The sequence below is a fragment of the Artemia franciscana genome, chromosome 12 (assembly GCF_032884065.1).
Source record: "Artemia franciscana chromosome 12, ASM3288406v1, whole genome shotgun sequence".
Classification (NCBI taxonomy): Eukaryota; Metazoa; Arthropoda; class Branchiopoda; order Anostraca; family Artemiidae; genus Artemia; species Artemia franciscana.
In genome coordinates this window covers 36,153,075-36,178,790 of record NC_088874.1, presented here as the reverse complement: position 1 = coordinate 36,178,790, position 25,716 = coordinate 36,153,075, and the positions used below count along the sequence as shown (strand labels likewise).

The 25,716-nt window shown below is 33.7% G+C and overlaps 1 protein-coding gene across 3 annotated transcripts; it reads right to left on the bottom strand.

Annotated features, from left to right (window-relative positions):
- Positions 1–1,627: 1,627 nt before the first annotated feature.
- LOC136034054 (gastrula zinc finger protein XlCGF17.1-like) lies at positions 1,628–25,716 on the bottom strand. Of its 3 annotated transcripts, none has more exons than XM_065715153.1 (4): positions 25,605–25,716; positions 12,720–12,833; positions 10,484–10,654; positions 1,628–5,507 (listed from the first exon to the last, which is right to left on the bottom strand). In XM_065715153.1, the coding sequence occupies exons 2-4, from the start codon at positions 12,760–12,762 to the stop codon at positions 4,324–4,326; spliced, it is 1,398 nt and encodes a 465-aa protein (XP_065571225.1). In that variant the 5' UTR covers positions 12,763–12,833; positions 25,605–25,716; the 3' UTR covers positions 1,628–4,323. The 3 variants fall into 3 exon arrangements, with proteins under 3 accessions (XP_065571225.1, XP_065571226.1, XP_065571228.1); XM_065715154.1 differs by lacking the exon at positions 25,605–25,716 and adding an exon at positions 19,865–20,035; XM_065715156.1 differs by lacking the exons at positions 12,720–12,833; positions 25,605–25,716 and adding an exon at positions 8,784–8,971.

Here is a 25,716-nt window from a genome sequence, read left to right as displayed (position 1 = left end):
ATAAATATATAAAAGAGTCCAATATATAAAAACAAGATAAGAGATAACATCTTATCTTGATATCAGATATAACATGATAGGATCCAAAATCCTATCTTGAACTGAAAGATTTAAGGAAGTAAAAGACACTTAACTAACACGGGAAAAAACTTCACCTGAGCAAACATGGTTATATAGGAAGTATAGTACATTTTCACAATTTCGGCGTTAACTAGGCTCACCTATTTACTTGATTATAAGGTTTCGAAGGCGGTATATTTGTATTTATAGTAATGTCGAACATATTAGGAAGTCTAATGGTCCCTTTAAACTTGCGTTTTTCTTATATAAAGATTTGGATGGATTGATCAAAGAAACAATTATCTGCTCAAAGTAAAGAACGAAGTTGAAACTGAAAGCAAGCAACAGTTTTAAAGTTACTTAATAATTTTTTCTCCACATTATTGGGAAGGGGGCAACTTCCCCCCCCTAACGACGCCACTGTGTATCTGTTATTGCTTACGCGGACGATATATTCAACCCCAGCCGAACGGTACTGGTGTTTGAGAAACATTTTTCATTCTGAGTCGAGAACATTCAAATCTTTCAGATTTGAATCAACTGAGGCTCAATTTCCGAAGGATTTAATGTTGATCTTGATGGAATATCGACTGCTCCTAAGCCGGAAAGGAAATATCTTGGCCTCCCAATCAGTGACTCTTAAAGCAACAAGAAGGCTCCTTATCTGTCATTTCTAGCGCCGGGTGTCCAATACCTACGGTAGCATAGTATCCAATGAACTTCGTGTTAATCACCAGCTACTTGCTAAATTGTATAACTTATTTGCACTTCCAAATTCTTGTTTTCTTGCACCTTTGTACCTTTTACGCAATGGAACTGCAGCAACTCCGGCGAATTTATTACTAGTATGCTAAATATCTCCTTGGTATTCCCCCTTGGACAAAATCCATGGGCCATCATAAAATACAGTAATATAGACCCTAATGCTGCCATCGGCAGAAGCGTTAAAGGTTATAATAACAGAATCAATGGACAACCATGGCGTTCCCTTTTAAAATAGTAAATGTATCGCATGTTTTTTCTTTTTGTAATTATTGTACTTGTAATGTGTATAAGGGTGTAATTATTGTACTTGTATGCGTACTTTATGAATTTTTATTTTGCTTTATTTGTTATTTTCCGGTCTTTTCTTTTCTTCTCTTATACTCCGTTCGTTATTGTGTCTACAAAGAATCATAAATAAAATTAATTCAAAAAACATTTAACACCCTTCCACACTGGCGTACACAAAGATTTTACCCTCCGTATGGTTTGTTTTCTTAGATGATAAGATAAACCAGTTCTCGAAGTAAAACAATTCTTACATACGTATATTATATTCGAAAGGTTTTTTTTCACTATGAAATAATTGATAATCGGATTTGATGAATAAGAGAAACATTTCTTACATAAATTCATTCAAAGACCACACTGGCTATACATGACATGAAAAAACAAATCAAACAGACAAGGGTAGGGTCTGCATTTTTCGTCAAACCCCCATCCTTCTGTAGAAATAGAGGCAGTAATATCTTTAGTCGACGGATTCTAAAAATCTGTTCACACAATCATCTAAACCTAAATTAAATTATGTTAGAGATATTTTATTTTGTAACGACTACCCAATTAAACTTATTGTAAATTTCACAGTGGGAAGATTAAAAAAAGATAAAACAGGAAAATAATGAACCGATCCCCTTTCTTCAGTTACTCCGGCAACTGAAAACAAAACAGTCACCACTATACCATATATCCCAGAACTTGGCAACAAACTTGGAAAGGTTTTAAAGAAGCATAATCTTTCTGTTTCTTTCAAAAATGAACTACAGATTAACGTTTTTCAATTCGGTAAATAATGGAACTGATCCTATCTTGGGCAGTGGTGTATACATAATCCCATGCTCATGTGGGGAAGTTTTACATTGGCAGGACCCGTCAACAGCAAAAGGAACGACTGCATGAATACAAGTTTTCAACAGATAAATCTCTGAGATATAAAAATAAAATGAGTTTTGATTCTGCTTTGGCCCTCCACATTTTTGAAAATCGAGATCCTTTAGTTCTTTTTGAGGAGGCAAATTTAATATCTAATGTGAATGGCCTACCACAAATATTTAGAGGCAATTGAAAAATATATAAATAGAGACCTTGCTATAAATGGAGATACTTAAATAGGCCCAATTGTTAATAACTAAGTATCATAAGATTCAAATAAAAATTTTCTTCAGTTTAAAGATAAACCACCTGTTCGTATTTTTAATGAAAATCGAGTCTCTACACTATCTAAATCTATTGCTAAGCAAATATATTTACACAATCCAACTAGTGATTGACCTTTCATTTATTCTGGTTTGTTTCACACTAAATTGGTTTTTCCAGCTATTTGTTTTTTTTTCACTAACTTTTTTTTGTTTCATTAGTCATTTCTTACATATACTGAATAAAGTTTCTTCAACTGAAAGTAGCGAGCAAAATTAAAATTTAAAACGAACAGAAATTATTCATTCTATGAGGGGGCTGTCCCCTTCCCCGTATATCACTCTTTAAGCTAAATATTTTCTGAACATTGAAAAAAAGCTTATTATTCTAATAAAACAGCCCTTGTGTTTCAGGAGTTGTTCTTAAAGAACCGGTAGAAAAGTCAAACTTTAGCGTAAAGAGGGAAGTATTGAGAAGGGGCAATCCCCTGTTCGTTTTAAGTTTTGATGTTATTCCTTACGTTCAGTTGAAAACACCCTTTTTTTAATTTCTGATCTTTTTTAAATAGCAGAGGAAATCCGGCTCCTCCTTCATGGAAAATTTTTTCTCCCCATGGACAATTCCTCCGTAGAAATTTGTTCCTACGTAAAATCGCACCAGGGAAATTCCTCCCAGACAATTCCATTCTAGCTGAAAATTCTCCCAGAAAATTTCTTTCAGACTCTTTCAGATGACAAATTTCTCATAGCACACTTTCATTTAGAAAAAGGCTTTCATTTGAAAAGATTATTTGTAAAATAATTCCTGAAATCCCCTCCTCCGTGGAAGTTTTCCTGCAAATACCTCGCCCCCTTATAGAAATTTGCTTCCACAGAAAATTCTCTCTGGATAATTTATTCTGTGGAAAACTCCCATATGGCGAATTTCTCCGCAAAAAATCCCTCCTTCAGCGGAGAGATACTCTAGAAAACTCCCTCTCGATAAAAATTTTCCCCGAGACAATTCCCCTTAACATATGTACATGTAAAATTGATTCGGCAAAGAGAAAGTAAGAATAATAAAAAGAAATTCGTATAGAAATTCTGGCAAATTCTCCCAGTGTAAAATTTCACACGTAAATTTCTCCCCCCCCCCCGTAATCCTTCCCCATGGATAAATCTCACCGTGAAAATTGCCCCAGCTGAAAAGCCCCCCTCCCTCAAAAAAAATGTATGCATTCTTCCTAAAACAAATACAATACGTAAACAATGGGAAAATTTTATAACTTAGATATTTCCCCAGGAGCTGTGGCGGGTCATGTTTTCTTCAAAAACATAAATACTGGGTCTTTCTGCAATGCTGAACAAAATGGCTATCTCAATATTTCTTATTGGACGATTTTGAAGAAAAATGGGGATGGGAGGAAGTCTAGTTGTCCTCCATTTTTGTTGGTCACATAAGAAGGAGAACTAGAACTTTTAATTTCCATTCGGATTAACCCTTTGCCGATATTCTAGTAGTATTGGTTTGATACGACCACCTCTGGAAAAAAAAAAAACACGCATCCGTAATCTTTCTTCTGGGAAAACATACAGAACTTCACATTTTTGCAGATGGGCACTTGAAACTTCTATAATAGGGTCCTGAGATACACTGAATCTGATGATACAATTTTCATTAAGATATCTTGACTTTTAGGGGGTGTTTTACCCCATTTTTGAAAATTAGCCAAATTTTCTCAGGCGCGTAGCTTTTAATAGGTAAAATTAAACTTGATGAATTTTATATATTTGAAATCACCATAACAAGCCAACTGGTTTGATACATCTACTGATATCGAAATTCATTTTTTGTTTAGAGATATGGTTACTATTAAGCTGTGTTGCTACTTAATTATAGATTGTAGCCATGAACTATTTAATTGCATTTGAAAGGTTTTTCTGCAGTATGATTACTTTGATGAATAAATATGTCGGCTGTTTGGCGGAATATATTCCCACGCATATTATATTTAAAAGGTTTTTCGCCAGTATGAGTTCTCTGGTGATAAGTTAAACCGGAATTTCTCGTAAAACATTTTTTACAAATATCACATTCAACAGGTTTTTATCTCGTATGAGTTCTTTGATGAACAGATAAATTGCCTTTTTGGCGGAACATTTTGTCACATATATTACATTCAAAAGGTTTTTCTCCAGTATGAGTTTTTTTATGATCAGATAAACTTCTACTTGTAGCAAGACGTTTCTGACATATATCACATTCGAAATGTTTTTCCCCAGTATGAGTTCTTTGATGATCAGATAAACTTCTACTTGTAGCAACACGTTTCTTACATATATCACATTCGAACGGTCTTTCTCCCGTATGAGTTTTTTTATGCCGAGATAAACCGGCACACGAAGTAAAGCATTTCTTACATACATCACAATTAAAAGGTTTTTCTCCCGTATGAGTTCTTTGATGATTAGATAAACCTGAAGTTGAAGAAAAACATTTCTCACATACACCACACTCGAAAGGTTTTTCTCCACTGTGAGTTCTTTGATGATAAGATAAACCGGCTAATGAAGAAAAACATTTCTTGCATATTTCACATTCAAAAGGTTTTTCTCCAGTATGAGTTCTCTGATGATAAGATAAAGCGGCACATGAAGTAAAACGTTTCTCACATATTTCACAATTAAAAGGCTTTTTTCCCGTATGAGTTATTTGATGATTAGACAGACCTGAACTTGAAGAAAAACATTTCTTACATGCATCACACTTGAAAGGTTTTTCTCCAGTGTGAGTTCTTTGATGGATAGATAGGTTGGCTTTTCTGTGGAATGTTTTCTCGCATACATCACATTCAAAAGGTTTTTCTCCAGTATGTGTTCTTTGATGAATAAATAGGGTTGCTTTTTGGCAGAATGCTTTGTCACATATATTACATTCAAAAGGTTTTTCTCCAGTATGAGTTCTTTTGTGATCAGACAAACCTCTACTTGTAGCAAGACGTTTCTTACAGATATCACATTCGAAAATTTTTACTCCCGTATGAGTTCTTTGATGACGAGATAAACAGGCATTTGTAGCAAAACGTTTCTTACATATATCACATTTCAAAGGTGTTTTTCCAGTATGAGAAACCTCTTGTTTTGCCACATCTTTTTCTGCACATACATATATATGACTTGGCACCTCATTTTGACAGTCCAAATTCATTTCTTTCTTTAGACATATTCTTGCAAGACCTGGCATGCTAGGCAATCCACGTCCTTGTTTGCTCATATAATTATCAGACAACGCTGCAAAACGTAATAAAAATTCATCAATAACTCAAAAACGTAACAAAAATTCATATATACAAATTTTTGAAGCATTTTTTGACTTTTATTGTAAAAAAATTTGAAACAAAAAATCCTGGGTATACTTTTGGTCAGGTAAATACTTTAATCATATATTGCCTCTATTAACAATTAGGTTGTCAAGATTTTTTTTCCAAAGTGAAAACAAAATCTTACTGTCCGTTTACTTCCGTTTAAAAAATAATTCTTTATTTCCTTCAAATTCAGTTTGATTGCCGTTGATTTTTCTATACATTTTCCCGAATCAATCAAGTTATTTGTATGCCGGTGAGAAACCAAATAACCTCGTTTTTACCCATTGTTTCCATGCCATGATACCCATGTTACCCATTACCCATGTCACTCATGTTACTCATTGTTACCCATGTTACTTATTGTTACCCATGATTTTCAGTTAGTGAAATGAGCAAAAGGCTAATTAATTGATAAAAGTCTCTTTGACAGATTATACAGATAACATTTGGAATCCTTTATTTCTTTCTTCATTCGACAATTATGGCTATACATAAGTTTACCGTCAAAAATGTATTGTTGTACCGTCCATGAACTATATTAACCCCCTATTGTTATCACTTAACACAGTTTCTTCAAATAATAGTTCCTTCAAATAATAGCTTACTTAGAACGCCTATAATACATGAACTATGTATTGGGGAATATGCAACAATTGGGGCAATCCCGAATAAAAATATTTTTATCTCGGTCTTATATAATCAAAGCCTACAGGTGTCGAAGGGGCTTTTAACAGAATCATTTAAAATTGTTAAATAATACTATGTCAGTGGTGCGATTTTATCAAACACATTTTCAATTTCAATTTCATTTTCAATTTCAATTTTCATTTTCAATTTCAATTTTCATTTTCAATTCTATAGAAGGTATATTTACGAAAAGGACAGGTTTTTATTGATTTGACTTTACTAGACTTGATTTTTCTTGAACACCCTAATAGATAAGGCTTACCCAAGGGAGCCATCCTTAGTCCAAATCTGTTTAATCTATGTATCTCTGAGTATCAATCACAGCATGTATCCTTTGGCCTTGATGTAGATGACCTAGTAATATAGAAGTGAGGCAGAAATGTCATTGAATTGGTCCAAGATCTTTAGCAAGATGTCCATATAATCTCTTGCTTCTCAGAAGTATTAGGTTTGTCTATTTCCACCTCCACTTCCAAAACCAAAACAATCTTATTGACTAGACAAAAATATACCAATTATTGTTTTGAATAGCTCCTCTACTCCTACTACTACTACTTCAGTGAAGTTGGTTCAGTAAAGGGATCTTCAGTGAGGTTGAGATGGGTATTGTTTTTAATTCCAAACTAAGATGGCACGATCACATAAAATAACAAAGGAACAAATTTTTTAGAAGCTGGTTTTACTAAAACGCCTTACTAATTCTAAATGAGTTGATCACATATAAAAATGATTGATTTTTATAAGGTTAATGAAAGAGCAAAAATGGAATAGTGCATTCAATTTTCGCTAATAGTCACAATAATATATAGTAATGTAGTTACAACAGTTTTTACGATATTTACAAATCTCTGCAGTCCGTATTGCAACGGGATGTCATACGCATGCCAAAATTACTAAAATGAAAAACCTGTCAGGAATCACTTCACTGCAGGAGAGAGCTCTGCTTTTGAGAAGATCACATTCACCAGACTCCAAGCATTGCTAATCAACAATTTGTATACCAGAAAATCTTTAATAAACCACAGCCTATATTTCTGTAGCATCTTCCCGGAACCTTCATCTAAAGGAGCTTTCAGAGGGGTCTTCTCAGTTAATGGATACTTTCCTCTTTGTGGATTTTCCACCATGGGCGATTGTGAATCACTTCACTGCAGGAGAGAGCTCTGCTTTTGAGAAGATCACATTCACCAGACTCCAAGCATTGCTAATCAACAATTTGTATACCAGAAAATCTTTAATAAACCACAGCCTATATTTCTGTAGCATCTTCCCGGAACCTTCATCTAAAGGAGCTTTCAGAGGGGTCTTCTCAGTTAATGGATACTTTCCTCTTTGTGGATTTTCCACCATGGGCGATTGCTGACGTGGAATAGCATACGACCGTGCTGCTAAGAAATAAATCATGCTATTCAGTCGAAGAAGTTAAGCAAATCTTTGACCACATCCATTTCCCCAATTATATCTATATACAGAGGGTTCTATTACATAGAATATAGAGGTTCTATATCTAGATCTAGATCTATATCTAGAGGTTCTAGATACAGAGGGTTCTATTAGATTCAAAAGCTGCTGTAGCTGCATGTATCCCAAAGCTTAACCTGGATATTTCTGCCCCCTTCTGATTAACTTATTAGTACTGTCTGCTAAACTTTTTGCAGTACGGCTCACAATGGATGCTTTAACTGGTCTGGAGACAGCTTCAAAGAACATCCTATTCCTGTCAAATTCTCTTGTCATTTTATTTTCTATAGCCAAGACCTGGATGGTATACTCCAAAAGAACAGTTTTCTGTTTTCAACCAGATGTTCTATTACATTTAATCATATTCCTAGCTATAGAGAAACCACATAAAATGAAAGGGTAGACAATCTTCCAAATAAGGCAGAAGATATCCGTCTCCCAAGAAACACAACAAGAGCTAAGAGCTCATTTGACACTTCTGACGAGGTCGGAAGAGCCAAGAGCTCATATGGTATGAGCTGAGGCAAAATTCTAAGAATCAATAGATTGCTTTAAAAGGAAAATCAGAGGCTTAATACCGGTCGGGATTTTAGATAAGAGCTCTGAGTCATGAGGTCCTTCTAAATATCAAAATTCATTAAGATCCGATCACCCACTCGTAAGTTAAAAATGCCTCAATTTTTCCAATTTTCCATCTCCCTCCAGTCCCAAGATGGTTGAACCGGGGAAAACGACTTTATCAAGTCAATTTGTGCAGCTCCCTGACACGCCTACCAATTTTCATCGGCCTAGCACTTCCAGAAGCACCAAACTCGCCAAACCAAAGAACCCCACCCCCTAACTTCCCCAAAGAGAGCGGATCCAGTCCGGTTACGTCAATCACGTATCTACGACATTTATAAGCGTTTTCCAAGATTTCCAGTTTTCCCCTCCAACTCCCCCCCCCCATGTCAACAGATCTGGTCGGGATATGAAATAAGAGCTCTGAGACATGGGTTCCTCCTAAATATTAAATTTCATTAAGATCTGGTCACCCGTTCATGAGTTTAAATACCTCAATTGTTGGTAAGTGCTCCTCCGCATCAGTTTGATTTCCAGAACGCATTTAATCGGGAGCATGCTTTTTATGCCTTTTTAATGTTCTAGCTAATGTGGAAGGATCTGGTGATTTCGTTCTTCTTTGCACACTTGACAAAGCCAGAGCCTTCGATTCGTGCATATTTGCCCAGATTTTGTCAGAAGCTATAAAAAGAGAGATTGATTCTTCTGTTATTAATTGTCTCCGTTATATTTATAGTCATCTTAAAGCTAAAATAGAAGGGGTTCGGATCTTTTCAATATATTTGAGGGTGTCAGATAGGGTGGTTTAACTTCCCCTGCTCTTTTTGATAACTCAGTTTCTGCTGCTCAATGCTCTGTCGAGTGAACGTGTATTTATGGTGGAATCGATATTTTTTTTTTATTTATCTACGCTGATGATATTCTGAATATAAGTCGCATCTTTTTGGGAAGTAAGAGATCTTTTTCTAATCTCCAGCATCAATACCAGCAAATCGGTCTGAATTTTATTGTTGATAAAACTGTAGCAATCGCTTTCAATCTTAAGGGTAACTCTGACATTCAACTTGAACTTTCTAAAACAAAATTTATTCCGCTTTCTGATAGCCTTATTTATCTTGGTATGCCCATTGGAAGATATGTTAAAGAAATCATTAAACTTGTAATTCAAAACCTTGCTAAAAAGATTCAAATTGCATATGCTTCGCTTGCATCTAATATCGCAAATCTTAGTTGGTTTCGCCTTTCCAAATTTTAAAGCAGTCTATATGTGTCCCATCTTCTTACTATGTCCTCCATTTAGAAATGTTTTTCTACTTCAAATAAAAAGAATATTAACCAAATCTATTTTAAATTCGCCAACTATCTGCTGCATCTGCCTCCTTGGACCAGTAATTCTTGGACAAAAATCTAAATTAATTCTGCTTGCAAACATTATTGATAAAAGAGTAGAAGAATTTAAATCCTCCACCAGAAAACTCAACCACCAATGGTCTCCCCTATTCGTATAATACGTAGTAATGTTTGTGCTTGTTGATTGTAATCTCTCTTTTCGTTGATTGTTTATTTTCTCTTTTTTTTTGTCTTACTTTTTTTGGGGCTACAAACTCTCTTTTGTTTTGATGACGGATCAGAAATAAACTGAATTGAACTGAACATTTAGGATCGTCCAACAATCAGTGAAAGTATTCTTGCAAACTCAAAAAGGTGAATGGATCCCATTCAAGAGCATACATATCAAGTGAACATATAGAAGATTTTAAAATCATCAGGTTTTAAACTGACATCATTTCATACAATCCTGAAAATGGCATATGCCAGCTTTGTCTTTCACTGAGACGTCTTCCATCAGTCTTGGCTTATTCTCTGATTAGCTATAAAATTATATTATTTCCTTTCTGTATAGCTAAATCCATATTTGTTATATCTTAAAATGTTCTAATGAGTTCCAAAAGCCAGAAAAATTTCCAAATAAAATTCAGTTTGTCGTTTTATTCAGAAGTTTAATTGGGATACAAAACTTATGTCTTAATAGTCAAAACCAACTTGGATTATTATTTGTTATTTTCAAATACATCGAATATACTTAGATGCAATAGATACCCGTCTTTTCTGCCCGTCACAATTTAAGTTGAAGATAAAGCTTCTCATTTTTGGCACCCAAAAATATCGAAGATCAGAATATCTGAAGCATACCTTCATCCTCTTCAGTGTTCAACTCCAGTTTAGGATAGTCAGTATTGTTTTTAAAATCTCCAGATATGCCAGGAGAAACAGCAAAAAGATTTTCTTCTTGTTTCATTAATAGCATAGGATATGCATTTCCAAATATGTCCTTACCATCATTTGAGGATATATTGTCAGTTTCTACAAAAAAATAGAGCAAATAAAAACAACAAATGAAACGATCACAACAAAACAAGTCGGTTAGCTATTAAACATTTAAATTCCAAACATTTTTACATGGTGGTTCATGAATAAGGACAAGTAAATTGATCCTCCCAGCATTTTGCCACTTTGCAAATATATACAAAAGATGACGAGTAATAGATTAAAATTCTCCACCAGTTTTTTATCTAAAAAACCATGCGTACCATATTTGAAAATATCCTTTGGAGACTGATGGAGTTAAATCTTAGCTAGAGAATTATATGATTGCTGTCTCGCATTAGAATAGCCTATTTAACCAAGACAGTTACGTCTTGATTTATCCCTCTCCCAGGAGCCTCAGTAGGCAATATTAAAATGTTGAAAGAATCTGAAGCACAAACAAATTACTTACACTCAAAGCTAATTTTACTGCATATTGTATAAACATTTCTTAGGAATATCAAAATAGAGCCTAAACCCCTGATAAATACCAAATATACCCTGAATATACAAAAAAATACTGAAAATTCCAAAATATACCAAATATAAATACCAAATAATACCCTGATAATACCATAAAATAGAGCCTAAAACCCAGTTTTCTGTTTCTTTTCCAGTACAAAAAGGCTGCTGCAATCTTACAAGTGTGTTGAAATGAACTATAATTCAGACTTAAAACTATTATTCAAACTTTGAATTCAGCCCTACATTGCACAATTGTTTTTTTTTTATCAAAGGTGTTACTTGTTATCATTGGCTATTTCCTAGGACAAACATCTAATAGTGCTAAAATTTCAGCTTGATTGTTGTTCAATCAAGTTGTTCACAAATTTTTGAGAGTTTTATGAAAAGCCTGACAATCAATTGATATCAAATAGAAATAGAACTAGACAATTGAAATCATCATTGTTAAAAACTCTGTTCCAGAGACTCTCAGTTAGGATAAGATATGATCATATTTATTTTCAAAAACTATCACAAGCTCTATGGAGCCGAATTCGCTTTATATGTCCGTAAAAGGTAAGAAAAAAAATTCAGAACAGTACATTAAGTCAAACACTTAAAATTAAAAGGAATTAAAAAAGCAAAATCATCAAAGATAAAGGACAAATCAGTAAACTTAACACTTAAATTACAAAAACATTGCAGTAAATCAAAAAAGAATAAAAACGGCCATAGAGGAAAAAAGGAATTTGGCAAGTACATAATCACGAATTGTTATTAAGGTGTTCCAGAATAAAAGGTATACAACTTTTACGAAACCTTTCTGTAACAGCATGGATCGGAGAGTAAGTTAGGATTGCTAAGGAGGCTGACCGGGGGAGTCGGAGTCTAATGGGACTGTGAAAATCAGGGAGTAAGTCCTCAGTACAGGGATTGGAAATGACTGATTCACCGGCTGATTTGAATGAAAATGGTGATTTTTAGAACCCAATTTAAGCCAAAAGATGGCAATTCCACAACTTTCTGCCGTTTTTCTGCCATTTTTAAGCCACATAGCGCAAGTTTCTGTCCAAAGAAAGCTAAAACGTTGGTAAATCCTAAGATTTCCAATCCATTATTAAAGAAACCATGTCCAAAGAGCCAGAGCCATGTGCAAAGAGGTGGGTGTTACTGTTGTTTATTTTATCTGAAAAAAGAAGTATTTCTTAAAAAAAAGTACGGGATGTCTTTAAACTAAAACAAGCTATTCTTTTAAAAAGGAGTAAGTTTACCCCTCCCCTTGGGGAAAATTTAAAAAAAAAAAATGTAGAATATGCTTTATTGAAATTATAATTAGTATCTTTAGTATCTACAGTGCATTGATACTTCATAATACCACACATTACACTCCCAGCAGAAGGCAGTGAATCAGGAGACCAGTACCTGCACAAGGCAGACCATTGGTCAGCATGCGGAAAGGTCTTTTTTTTAGGTTTTAAGTAGTTTATCAAATTGCATGAAGGACTTGAATAGCAAAATTTCAGTTAGGAAAATTACTTAAAAAAGGGTTTTTTAATTAAAAATAGTTATTTCTTATAGTTTGTTTAATTTATTTTTCAATTTAAAGTATACCAATTACCTTGCTTAACAGCAGTGATGTCAAACAGCGTGGGTGTTTCCATGCTTCGCCAATTGAGTTGAAAAAACAGTCAGTCTCTCTTGACTGTTCCAGGTGGTTAGAGATCTCTAGAATCTAAATTATTATTGAATTATTATAAGTACTATATGCCATAATTATATGGCACAGTATTTGTCATAATCATAGTGTAAACAATTATATGGTACAAATCTTCAAAAGGATATGAAGGAGCACAAAACCTAGAACTTAGTTGGGAGATAAAAGCATAAAAAGTACAGAAATTCCAAACTTCAAGATGAATTTATTGATAATCCATTTTTATAGTGACCAACTGCAATAAAAATTTTCTTATTGTAAATGGTATCATCTCAGAATGGAAGGACATCCACTCAGAAGCCCACATGAGAGAAGATTGGAGGCTACTCACTGATGCCCTGTGTGCCTCTATTTTGCTGCTTTGGAATGAAAAAGTTAAAAGGGAAAGACCAATTTTTAAACAGATCTCATACTAGTAAGCAGAACTTATATTTACAAAATGTTTCACCTATTACCATGACTCATTTATTTAGCTGCTCCTACAGAAGCCATGCGTTTTGTTTAGAACCTTTTAGCAAGATGTTGGCCCCCTACAATCAAGCCAGACTAAGCCTCTAAACATGCAGGCTTTCAACTGGTATTTTATTATAGGTGCCGGTAGGGAAAAGGGACAGGCCCCACTTCCTTATGGACTATAAATACTTCACACATCAAGGACAAATCTGCTGTGAATTTCCCTAGCTTTGTCTTTGAGTTTATATAGGATGAAAGGATTTTTGAGATCTTGCTGATGAGCAATGAGATTTATTTCGAAACTTAAATTCATTCCAAAACTTGTTCAGCAGTCTACTAACACCAGAGCTTGCATAGTTTAATCTTTATGAATATTACTACAAAGAAACCTGTTGAATGTTAAATATATTAGAAAAAAGCCAAATCCCACCCATGCACAAAAAAGTTAAAATCCTCCAAAATAGGAAATCACATCTGATGGTCTACAAGGAAACTGACTGTGCAAGGTTGTACAAGGAAATTAAACAAAAAATAATGGAATTTTCACTTCATAACATACATCAATTTTAGGTTATGAATAAAAACTGATTAAAACAAATCTGAAAATGATAAAAACCAGATAAAAACAAGGAAATACGATTCATAAGTACTTGCTGTAAATTATAAAATAAAGGTTAATCATATTTTACTGAATCTCTTTACACAGCCTAGGGTTCTAAAAGGTCATTAGCATGGGCAGCTGGTAAATTATCAAAAATGCAAGCCAAATCCTAAAACAGAGCATAGAATTAACAATCTAAATATTTTTCTCTTTTTGTTCTAGCATGCCTTCTTCTGGATAAGCCAAATTCTAGATCCTTGCCAAGATATCCTCTTTAGGGGTTCTCAAAGGGCTTAAATTGAGTTTCAAAGTAGATCAAATCAATTATTATATTTGGAAAGAGTATAAAAAAGACACTGGATGATATGTTTACTTAATTAATAGCTCAGTAATAAAATATATCTTCAAATTTACCACCCATTTTATTATGAAAATTAATGGGAATGATAAATACCATTCTTGAATCATCTATATACAACATTTTTTTATTCACTAACTAGAAGGTCGACCTATTAATAGAAATTTATTTTTTAACTTCTGGTTACTATGGACTACTTTAAGTCCAATTTAGGGCTCAAGGTAGAATTTTTTCCAGATGCAAATATATATTTGAAAATAGCAAAAAAAGCATTAAGCAATGCATTCAGTTCTTCCATGAAGGTACTGTCAAATAGTTTTACTTTAAACAAAAAAGTAGCTCTCTTGTGGCATATGTTGGCCAAACATTCAATCTCTGTATATCATCCACAAGGTGTCATTCATGTCAGAATAACATCAAGTTTGATATGCAATTTTTTTTTCTTCAGTTTACAGCACACATTGTTGCTTTCTAATACAGATGAGTCAGTAATAACTTTGTCTTTTGTGTATATTTTGTAAAAATTGACATAAATATTTTTAAGAGATGTGCAAGGAAATTTTAAATGGGTAAACTAATGGATTAACGTGTAATATTTAAGACAAAGTTATCATTGATTTACTATTTATGATGGTTTGAGATGAGAAGAACTGTTCAAAGTTCCCTTGAATTTTAAGAAAAAACATGGGGTTACTTTGAATGCATGTTGGTGCATGTTCAAGGTTCCCAACGTGTGTTCAAAGTTACCATTGTCAAACTTCTCAGCTGCAATTTTGATTCAGCAGGGGTGGTTTTGGCCTTTCTTGCATTGGGGACAAATTCTTGACTAGCACCCCTACCCCTTGCCTCCCTATAATTTTCAGGCCAAATTTTAACAATTTTTTTATTTATTAACAACATTTTGTATTCATATTAATAGAAAAGATCAGATTTAAAATTTGATTTTTCTTACTTTAGTATCAGTAAAATTATCCAGTATCTAGTTCAAATGGGTAGCTTCAAATTCTTTAATTTGATCTACTAACTTTTTGCAAGATAAAGGTCTGCAAAGAAGATAATTGTCCCCAATTGTTGAAATACCTTGAAGTAGCATTCTTTGGGCTGACTTAACAGATCCCAAAAAGAGCACAAAAAAAAACAATATGCAAAACCCTGCCAAAAATCCAGTCAAAAAGAGGTCTTTCTCAAGACCTCAACTGTTGAAGCTCCTCTGGGCTGAACTGGCAAAGAATGACAATATCAACCATTAAAATTGGTTTTAAGCATGGTTTGACAGATCCCAAAAAGAGCACAAAAAAAAAAACAATATGCAAAACCCTGCCAAAAATCCAGTCAAAAAGAGGTCTTTCTCAAGACCTCAACTGTTGAAGCTCCTCTGGGATGAACTGGCAAAGAATGACAATATCAACCATTAAAATTGGTTTTAAGCATGGTTTGACAGATCCCAAAAAGAGCACAAAAAAAAACAATATGCAAAACCCTGCCAAAAATCCAGTCAAAAAGAGGTCTTTCTCAAGACCTCAACTGTTGAAGCTCCTCTGGGATGAACTGGCAAAGAATGACAATATCAACCATTAAAATTGGTTTTAAGCATGGTTTGACAGATCCCAAAAAGAGCACAAAAAAAAAAAACAATATGCAAAACCCTGCCAAAAATCCAGTCAAAAAGAGGTCTTTCTCAAGACCTCAACTGTTGAAGCTCCTCTGGGATGAACTGGCAAAGAATGACAATATCAACCATTAAAATTGGTTTTAAGCATGGTTTGACAGATCCCAAAAAGAGCACAAAAAAAAAAACAATATGCAAAACCCTGCCAAAAATCCAGTCAAAAAGAGGTCTTTCTCAAGACCCCAACTGTTGAAGCTCCTCTGGGATGAACTGGCAAAGAATGACAATATCAACCATTAAAATTGGTTTTAAGCATGGTTTGACAGATCCCAAAAAGAGCACAAAAAAAAAAAACAATATGCAAAACCCTGCCAAAAATCCAGTCAAAAAGAGGTCTTTCTCAAGACCTCAACTGTTGAAGCTCCTCTGGGATGAACTGGCAAAGAATGACAATATCAACCATTAAAATTGGTTTTAAGCAAGGTTTGACAGATCCCAAAAAGAGCACAAAAAAAAACAATATGCAAAACCCTGCCAAAAATCCAGTCAAAAAGAGGTCTTTCTCAAGACCTCAACTGTTGAAGCTCCTCTGGGATGAACTGGCAAAGAATGACAATATCAACCATTAAAATTGGTTTTAAGCATGGTTTGACAGATCCCAAAAAGAGCACAAAAAAAAACAATATGCAAAACCCTGCCAAAAATCCAGTCAAAAAGAAGTCTTTCTCAAGACCTCAACTGTTGAAGCTCCTCTGGGATGAACTGGCAAAGAATGACAATATCAACCATTAAAATTGGTTTTAAGCATGGTTTGACTAAAAGCATTGTATAAAAAAATCCCAATAGGCAATCAGATGATGAAACATGTGAGGTAGTTGGGGATTATGTCATAACTTTCTTTGAAAAAAAAAAGTTTGTCATTGTTGATACTAAATATCATGTAAACAAATAAATGTTAACAAGGCTCTTGTAAAATCACAAGCTGAATCAAGCACTGCAGAAGATAAACATCTTGAAGATTCAGGGACAAGGCTAAAATGAAGCCAAATAAAGGAGAGAGAGCTAGAAATTTTTTTTACAACAATCCCTAAATCTAAACTGCTCATCTGACAACACATCAGATAACTTGCCAGAAAAACCCTTGTGATAATTCTAGTTAACTTAGCTGGGATGAAGGCCAGAAAAGTGAACATAAAAATGATGACAATTCTGCTTTTAAGAAAGACTTAATTCTCCCAATCGAACTATCTGACTTCTATGCAATGCTCTATGAGAAAGATTTCTTCACTGTACCAGCAAAAGACATACAAGAAAAGGAGATAGTAAGGTTCAAATATTGGGAACATGTGATTCACATGTTTCACTTCAGTTAAAACTGGCAGGGGAAAGAGGATGTCATTATTGTTGAAAAAAGATATGTTTTTGCTGGACCACTTGTTTGCAAAGGACTATGCTCCTTCCAAATGGCAGGGCACCATGAAGTTAGGGTAAAGGCTCCAATGATATGACTTTACAATTTTGGAACCACTGTCAAAATGTCCCTTCAAAACAAAATAACTCTGCTTAGTCATGACTCAGAACACCATCACTTGAAGTCATTGTTAAATTTGGACATTATATCCAATACACTCAGATAAGAAAAGAATATTCAATTAAATTAGTCTCCTGTTTTTGACACTAAATGAGCTCCTGACAATGTTTAGCTATGTAATATTCAAACTGTCATTATTTTTTTTTTTTTAAGTTGGGATCAACCCAAATGCATCAAGATACATCAGATCTTCCCTAAAACGTAGCCACATTGGCTTTTTCTGGACAAAATTAAGCTAAAATGGCAGCTAATGTTATAATGACAAAACTATGTTCCAAGTGTCAAAAATTCTTGTCTGATGTAGGGGAATACCAGACCAACTAAAAATGTTCCTTCAGCCAAATTCAAATCTAGAAATTGTCTTCTATTATGAGATTTATTTCTTTTGAGAATATCTTGTAGTAACCTTATAGAAATTTTCAACAGACAGCAACAGGCCCTGTCAAAATATAGGTGACTCAAAATTTCACTGAACATGTAAAACACATGAGAAGCAATTGGTGTCGAAATCCAAGGGTCCTCTCACAAAAACATAGTTGTCAAATTTACAGGTACTTTCTCACACCTAGAGATTTTGATGATCATCATCTGTAGTAATATTTCACATCAAAAAAACTTAATTTTTTTAATCAGTTTTAATGATTTGATGCTAGATTGTTCCTTCATCCAAGGAACTGCTGCTTGGCCTCATACTATATTCATTTTCTTAAGAATTTGCTTGGTTGATGACAACATCCCAATTCATTTATCACTGAATAAATTAGAAGTAGACCCTCTCTTTATATATTTTATATTTGTTTTCTTTCAAATAGATCCCAAGCTGTAAAATACTAAATATTTTCTCTCAACCCATCCCTAATTAGCATGGAATTCCTCAAAGAATCTTAGTAGGACCACTCTTATATGTAGCATTGATTAATGAAATTGGTAAGATTCCCTCAAAAGGTGTTAATATGTAGATGACCTGCTGATCCTTGAAGGACATCATAGAACTATCAAAACAACCCCATCAAAATCTTACCCATGTTTTGGATAAAGCTCTTTGATTATTCAGAGGCTTTGTATTCTAAAGAGACTTGCTGGAAGTAAGTGAGGATGTCATCCTAAACTTATATTGGATTTCTTCAAATTATACATTTGGTCAAACCTAGAATATGAGATTCAATTTTTCTCAGCTCATCCCACATCTTCATTTAAAATCCTTGAAACTTTAAAAAATTCTGGTATTCAAATAGCTTTGGGTGTGCATAAGTATACTCCTCTGCCTAAGTTAAAAAATATTGTCTGGATTTGTGTCCCTAAGTGAAAGAGCATCTAGTCTAAGGATTAAATATTTCTCACAAATCAAGGCTTGTGGAACTAAGTATGCTTTATATGCACATACCTTTAATGGGTATGTCAGCCTGTCCCAATGCCCATTCATCATGGAATCAATTTCAACTGGAGGCCCCAAATTGATATTAATACTCTCCTTATGCATATCCCCTCTGTCGGAAAAGAGTCCACCAGGTTGTCAAGTAGAACTAATATCAATTAATAAAAAACCGATTCCTAATTATGTGATCTAGACTATTTTGGCTGAGCAGATCTCAAAGGTGTACCCTCATCATAGAAAAATATATACTCATACACATTATAAATAAATGGTACATAATGTCGTCTCTGAATTTACGAAATGATACTAGAATGGAGAGATACAAACAAAATCCGACAAGATAAACAAATTATATGATCTAGCTATAAAACTATGATTGAAGTTCCACTTGCCTGGGGCAAGCTGTCAAAAATCTTCTTACAGCATCAGCAACAATAAGTAAGCTGCCTATATATATGTAGCAGAGTATCCTTTGCTGTTTCGTCGCCATATCACAATAGGATAGGATGTCGAACCCATGATTTATTTTAGTAGCTAACATAGGTTATACATTATCTATCATATGCATACAATTACACACAATTTAGAGCCTTCAACCCTTGTAACAAGCTGGCAAGTTTGCTAACGCAACCCTTTGCAGACAACCAGTTTTGAGTTTTGAATTACTTGTTAAACTAATCAAGTAGGTCACAAAGAATAACTGAAAAATGATATTCAGAATCTAAGTTTCTAATAATATTTTAAGGATTCAGACTAGGGCTAAGGCAGACCTTTTTGGGTGGTTAAATTTCAGTTCTTATATTTTACGGAATATATTTGATAGTAAGTCCAGAGTGAGAGAGCTGTCAAGAGCATCTATCCTATCCCTGAACTTGGACATCTATTCTCCTCTCCCATCAGGATCTTCTACTTTGTCTGCTGAATTATGTGCCACTTGCCTGGCCCTGTATGTACTTAAAAATTATCAAATAGAATCTGAAAATATACTCTGTCTCTCTGACTCCAAATCAGCATTACTATTGCTCCAAAATGTAATTAGAATTGCCAATGGCAAGGACTTACATAAAATTGGAAAACAGCTTCTAAATCTTAAGACTATTGGCAATCAGATTTATTTCTAAAGGCTTCCATGTTAATCCCTAGTCCTTCCTCTGACCTCAATGCATGAGGTATTATCAGGCAAACATCCAATGCTAATCATAGTAAAATAGTTGTATCCCTGTCAAACAGTTCATGGTAACAAACCCAGCTCAATAGTAAACGAAACTCTAAAAAACAGAATTTTGATACTAAAAGATTAATTGAATTTTGGATAAAGAATTGGATTTTTATGCTGAATTTAAAAATATAAGTATCATCAAAGTTCGTCTTTGTCATCAAAAGTTACGAGCCTGAGAAAATTTGCCTTATTTTGGAAAATAGGGAGAAACACCCCCTAAAAGTCATAGAATCTTAACGAAAATCACACCATTGCATTCAGCATATCAGAGAACCCTGTTGCATAAATTCCAAGCTCCTTTCTACAAAAATGTGGAATTTCGTATTTTTTGCCAGAAGACAGATAACGGGTGTGTGTTTATTTGTTGTTTTTTCCAGGGATCATTGTATTGATCAAGTGGTCCTAGAATGTTACAAGAGGGTTCATCCTAATGGAAATGAAAAGTTCTAGTGCCCTTTTTAAGTGACCAAAAAATGGAGGGCACATAGGCCCCCTCCCATGTTCATTTTTTACCCAAAGTCAACGGATCAAAATTTTGAGATAGCCATTTTGTTCAGCATAGTCAAAAACCACAATAACAGCCTTGGGGATGACTTACTCCCCCACAGTCCCACAGTTACAAACTTTGACCATTGTTTACATACAGTAATGGTTATTGGGGAGTGTACAGATGTTTTCAGGGGGGATGTTTTTGGTTTGGGGGGGGTTTGTGGGAGGGGGTATGTGGGAGGATCTTTACTTGGAGGAATATGGCACAGGGGAAGAGAAATTCAGTGAAAATGGCGCAGGATTTTCTAGCATTACTATAAAAAAAAACAATGAAAAAATAAACATGAAAATGTTTTGTTTCAATTGAAAGTAAGGAGTAGCATTAAAGCTTAAAACTAAAAGAAATTATTACACATATGACGGGCTATTCTCCTCCTACATACCCTACTCTTTATGGTAAAGTATCTTTAGTAATTTCAACTATTTATTCTATGGCCTTTCTGATTCAGGGGTCATTCTTAAAGAATTGGGACAAACCCCCTCATATACATAAATAAAAATATAAGAATATAGAAGTTTGTTATGTAAGTTAATTCTTAAGTTACATATATATTTTTACTAATAAAAACGTTTGTTAAAAATTAAAAGTTCTAGCTGCCTTTTTAAGTAACTGGAAAATTTAAGGGCAACTAGGCCTCCTTCCCCACCCCTTATTTCTCAAAATCATCTGATCAAAACTAAGAGAAAGCCATTTAGCCAAAAAAAAAATTAATATGCAAATTTAATTTTAATAATTTATGTGCAGAGAGCCAAAATCAAACATGCATTAATTCAAAAACGTTCAGAAATTAAATAAAAAAAAAACTAGTTTTTTTAACTGAAACTAAGGAGTGACATTAAAACTTAAAACAAACAGAAATTAATCTGTGTATGAAAGGGACTGTTCCCTTCTCAATGTCCTGCTCTTTATGCTAAAGTTTTTTACTGTTTAATAAAATAGAATTGAGAGAAAGAGTCAAACTTTAGCGTATAGAGCGGGACGTTGAGAAAGAACAGCCCCTTTCATACATGGAGTAATTTCTGTTCGTTTTAAGTTTTAATGTTGCTCCTTACTTTCAGTTAAAAAAAACTAGTTTCTTTTTATTCAATTTCATACTAGACTAAATACTGTGCTATATTACTGGCTGAAATCAGGTGCTCTTCTTCTAAATAGCTTGTTATTTAATTGGAAGCTAGATCATTCCCCTTTATGCCAAGTCTGCTTCTCAACAGATGAAACAATTCAGCATGTATAATTTGATTGCAAGGTTCTGAGTTAGGAGACTATCTCTCTAAAGCATTTCTTATTCCAAATTCTTATGCAGCTATCCTGAATTCTAACCTGTCATGGCATATTGATTATAAGATATTTAAGGTATCTACTGATATCTTAAAGAAGAGAAATATTAAAGAAGACAATTTAGTGATTAATAATGCATGAAGAAGTCCATTGTAAAGGAAATGATTGACTAATAGATTTTGAGGGCTCAAAAGAGAGCAGGAGTGAGTAGGATGAGCCATATTGGTACCAGCCTGTCTAATGGCCTTAAACTGTTGGGGACAGGTAGTTCAGGTTCCTGCACTTCCCACAAACATTAATATTGTATTATTTTATATAATACTGTCCACTCATTGTTTGCTGATTGGAGGAGAATAGTGGTTCCAGTAGCTAGTTTTTTCTGATAAAGGAGTCGCAGAGGTGAAAGAATGATAGTCCATATACCTCTCTAAAATTTTTGGGACTGGATAAAACTAAGAATTCACATCTAAAAGTAAATTCTACCAAGTCAAATATTATTAAAATAAACTTCTTAAAATTCTTGAAATCCACTTTTGCTTCCTTAGACACTATCCCACCCAAAATGCTAATGAAACATGTTGAACTCCCTGGTGTCACAAACTTCTAACAATCTTAAGTAGGACATAAATGTTTTACAAATTCTCGACTTTTATGACAAATGATAGTCAAAACTACAAATTTTTAAAGGTGATTAAAATGGTATATTAAATTTGAAATGACTAAATATTGACAGCACTTTCACTGAGAACAACAAAGACAACTTTGCAGGACAATTACAGCTTAGAGGAAAAGGGCCATCCCAGAAAGCATTTATACAGCAACCTATATCGCACATTATATTATAGAGGCCTAGGTCACATGATATACATTTCATATGATTATCTAATTTCATCCCTGTGCTTGAGGTAATTTTTTGCTTCCATTATCTGAATAGTGTTTTATACATTTAAAAAGGTTCAAGAGAAACAAAGAAATAAAGTAAAAAGAATAGGCACATTGAATGGACCAGGATCCACTCACAACTATTCCCAAAGTATTTCAACACATGTCAAATTGGGTTCCAACTTATGTCAAATACAGGTAAATTTTTTGTTCTGTCAAATTTATAGGTAAAAATTCTGATTTAAGATTTCTAAGTTTTGTGCCCTTTTCTGATATAATTTCAAACTACTAATCAAACAAGTTATATCTATACATGTTTTACATATATACTAAAACCCATTTCAAGCCAAAGTCTTTAAATTAAGTCTTCTGGAGTAGAAAAAATGTATTTTACAAAAACTGTTTTGTAAAAAACCTTTTCCCAATTGGAAACTTTACCCTATAGCTATACAAAAAACTTAGCAAAGGATAAAAGTTTTCCTTAGGTTTTCTAAAAATCCTTTTTTCTTAACATGATTTTAGTTTAATTCTCTATTTGTTTTTCTTTCTTAATTTTTTAATATAAACAACCTTTTTTATACTGATTCTATGAGATAAAAGCTCTCTAAGAGAGTGGTTGATCAAACTTACACAAAGCATGGCCAGGTTTTACACTATTAAGAATAAGAAAATAAATAAGAGAAAGTTCTACTTTAGCCTAATTTTGAATATCTCGGAAAGGCTTTAATAAAATGTCATAATAAAAAATTATGACATTTCATATAACTGACATACCAATAAAGCAAACATACCACTTGATGAATTTTTTTTATGTTCTTTTTGAATATAATAATTGCTTCTGCTACAAATTCAAAGTTAAGCACTTTTTAAGCTCTTAAAAAGATGAATTTTCAACTAAAGTACAAGTTATCCATCATTTTTGACAAAATAATACTAAGTTTTCTCTGTGCTGTTTTTAACAAAATAATACTACATTTTAGCAGTGCTAAAATTATCTATAATAAGGTTAGTTTAGGTTAAAAAGTGCTTAAATTTGAGTTTTGGTAGAAGTAATTATTATATTTGCAAGAGCACAGAAAAAGGCATCAAGTGATATGTTCACTTTATTGGTAAGCCAGTTGTATGAACTGCAATAATTTTACCAGCCTACCTACCTCTATCCCTTCTTCCTCAATAGGGCTCTGAACTTTGATGACCTTCAAAAATCTATGTGTTATAAAAGTGAAACCTTGCAAAACAAATCTTCTACTTCAATGAAGTAGAACAAAATTTTTTTTGAGCTTCACAACTTTGCTTAATCCCAATTTATAAGGTTTTGAAGAGAGGCTATGCAGATACATTTCTTAAGTTTTGTAAGAATTCTACTCAAATAACAGGAGTTGTATTTTCAGAGTTAAAGCCAGAGAAAAACAAACTGATAACTAAGAATTAAGGTAATATCTTGTTTTGTCAAAATCTCAATAGATATAGACAACTGTCATGTAGGCAAATTTCAGGGATCCTAGAGGGAGAAGGAGTAGAGGTAAGTAGCCTACTTTAAAATATCTTCCCAAGACATATATACTTTAGCCCTGAAAGTTTCATATTCTTGACCTAGCCCCTTTCCTTGATAGCCAAAAATAGGTATAGTATAATTATATCAATAATGATTAAACTACCATTTCTTAATCATTTTCAAATAATCAAACCATTAATGATATTATTCTCTGCTTGGCCAGATTTTTGGTAAAATTCTAGTTAATTGACTTCTTGCTATCTCAGAAAGGGTTTAGATTAGGAATATCAAACTTTCAGAGATGAATCTACAGGATAAAATATGTCCTGGAAAGGTATTTTGAAACAACTACCTCTACTCCTTCTCCCTTATTGGGCCCTAACCCTTGATGACCTTTAAAAACATGTGTGTTATAAAAGTGAAACCTTGCAAAATAGATCTTCTAATTAATTGAAGTACAACAAAATTGTTTTCAGCTTCATAACTTTGCTCAATTCCATTTTATAAGGTTTTAAAGATATGCAAATACATTTCCTAAATTTTGAAAAAAAAAACATTGATATGGCTCAAAATTCTACTCAAATAACAGGAATCGCATTTTCAGAACTAAAGACAGAGAAAAAGTAACCAGTAACTGAAAATTCAGGTAAAATGTTTTGTCAAAATTTCAATAGGTATAGACCTGTCATGTAGGCAAATTTTAGGGCCCTCTAGAGGGAATAGTGGAGATGGGTACATTAAAATATCTTTTGGGACATACTTTAGCCTGTATATTCATCCCTGAGTGTTTCATTTTCCTAAACTAAACCCTTTCTGAGGTAGCAAGAAGTTAATTAACTAGAATTTTACCAGGTTTTTTTTAGTAGCCTAGAATACTTCATCACTTTTGGTGACTATGGGCTGTTGAATGCCCTTTAAGGTCTCAAAATGGATTTTGACCTAGAAGCAATTATTGAATTGCAAAATATCAGACCTAAAAAAGGCATCAAGTAGCATAGTATATTCACTCTCATTGTAGCTAAGTTATGTTTTAAACTCAGATTTATGCTGAAATTAATGACATTTAACAAGAGTTCAAAAACTAAAAATTACCAGCACATACAGACTAGCAATAATTTAAAGCCCAGCCATGGGTGCCCATAGGAAGGAGCAGAGGAGGCTCCAGCCCCCCTGGCTGAATGATGCTGCCTTATGTTTTTGATTTGTTCTGAGATTTCTATTATAAAGCATTGGAAGTACTGATTAGTCCATGTAATGCCCCCCCCCCAAAAAAAAAAAAATTGAGCTTATGGGTGCCCACAAGCCCAGCAACAATATTCATGAACACTTTACACCCCGAACCCACAGCTCCAAACTTGAAAGATAAATGCAAGCATACCCAAGCATCAATTCATGGGATTCAATATTTAATGCAGCGTTTATTTTGTTGCTGGTGTAATTACAGAATTTTTTCTCGTCCTCTTCTTTTTCAGCAGTCGCGAGCTTATTAG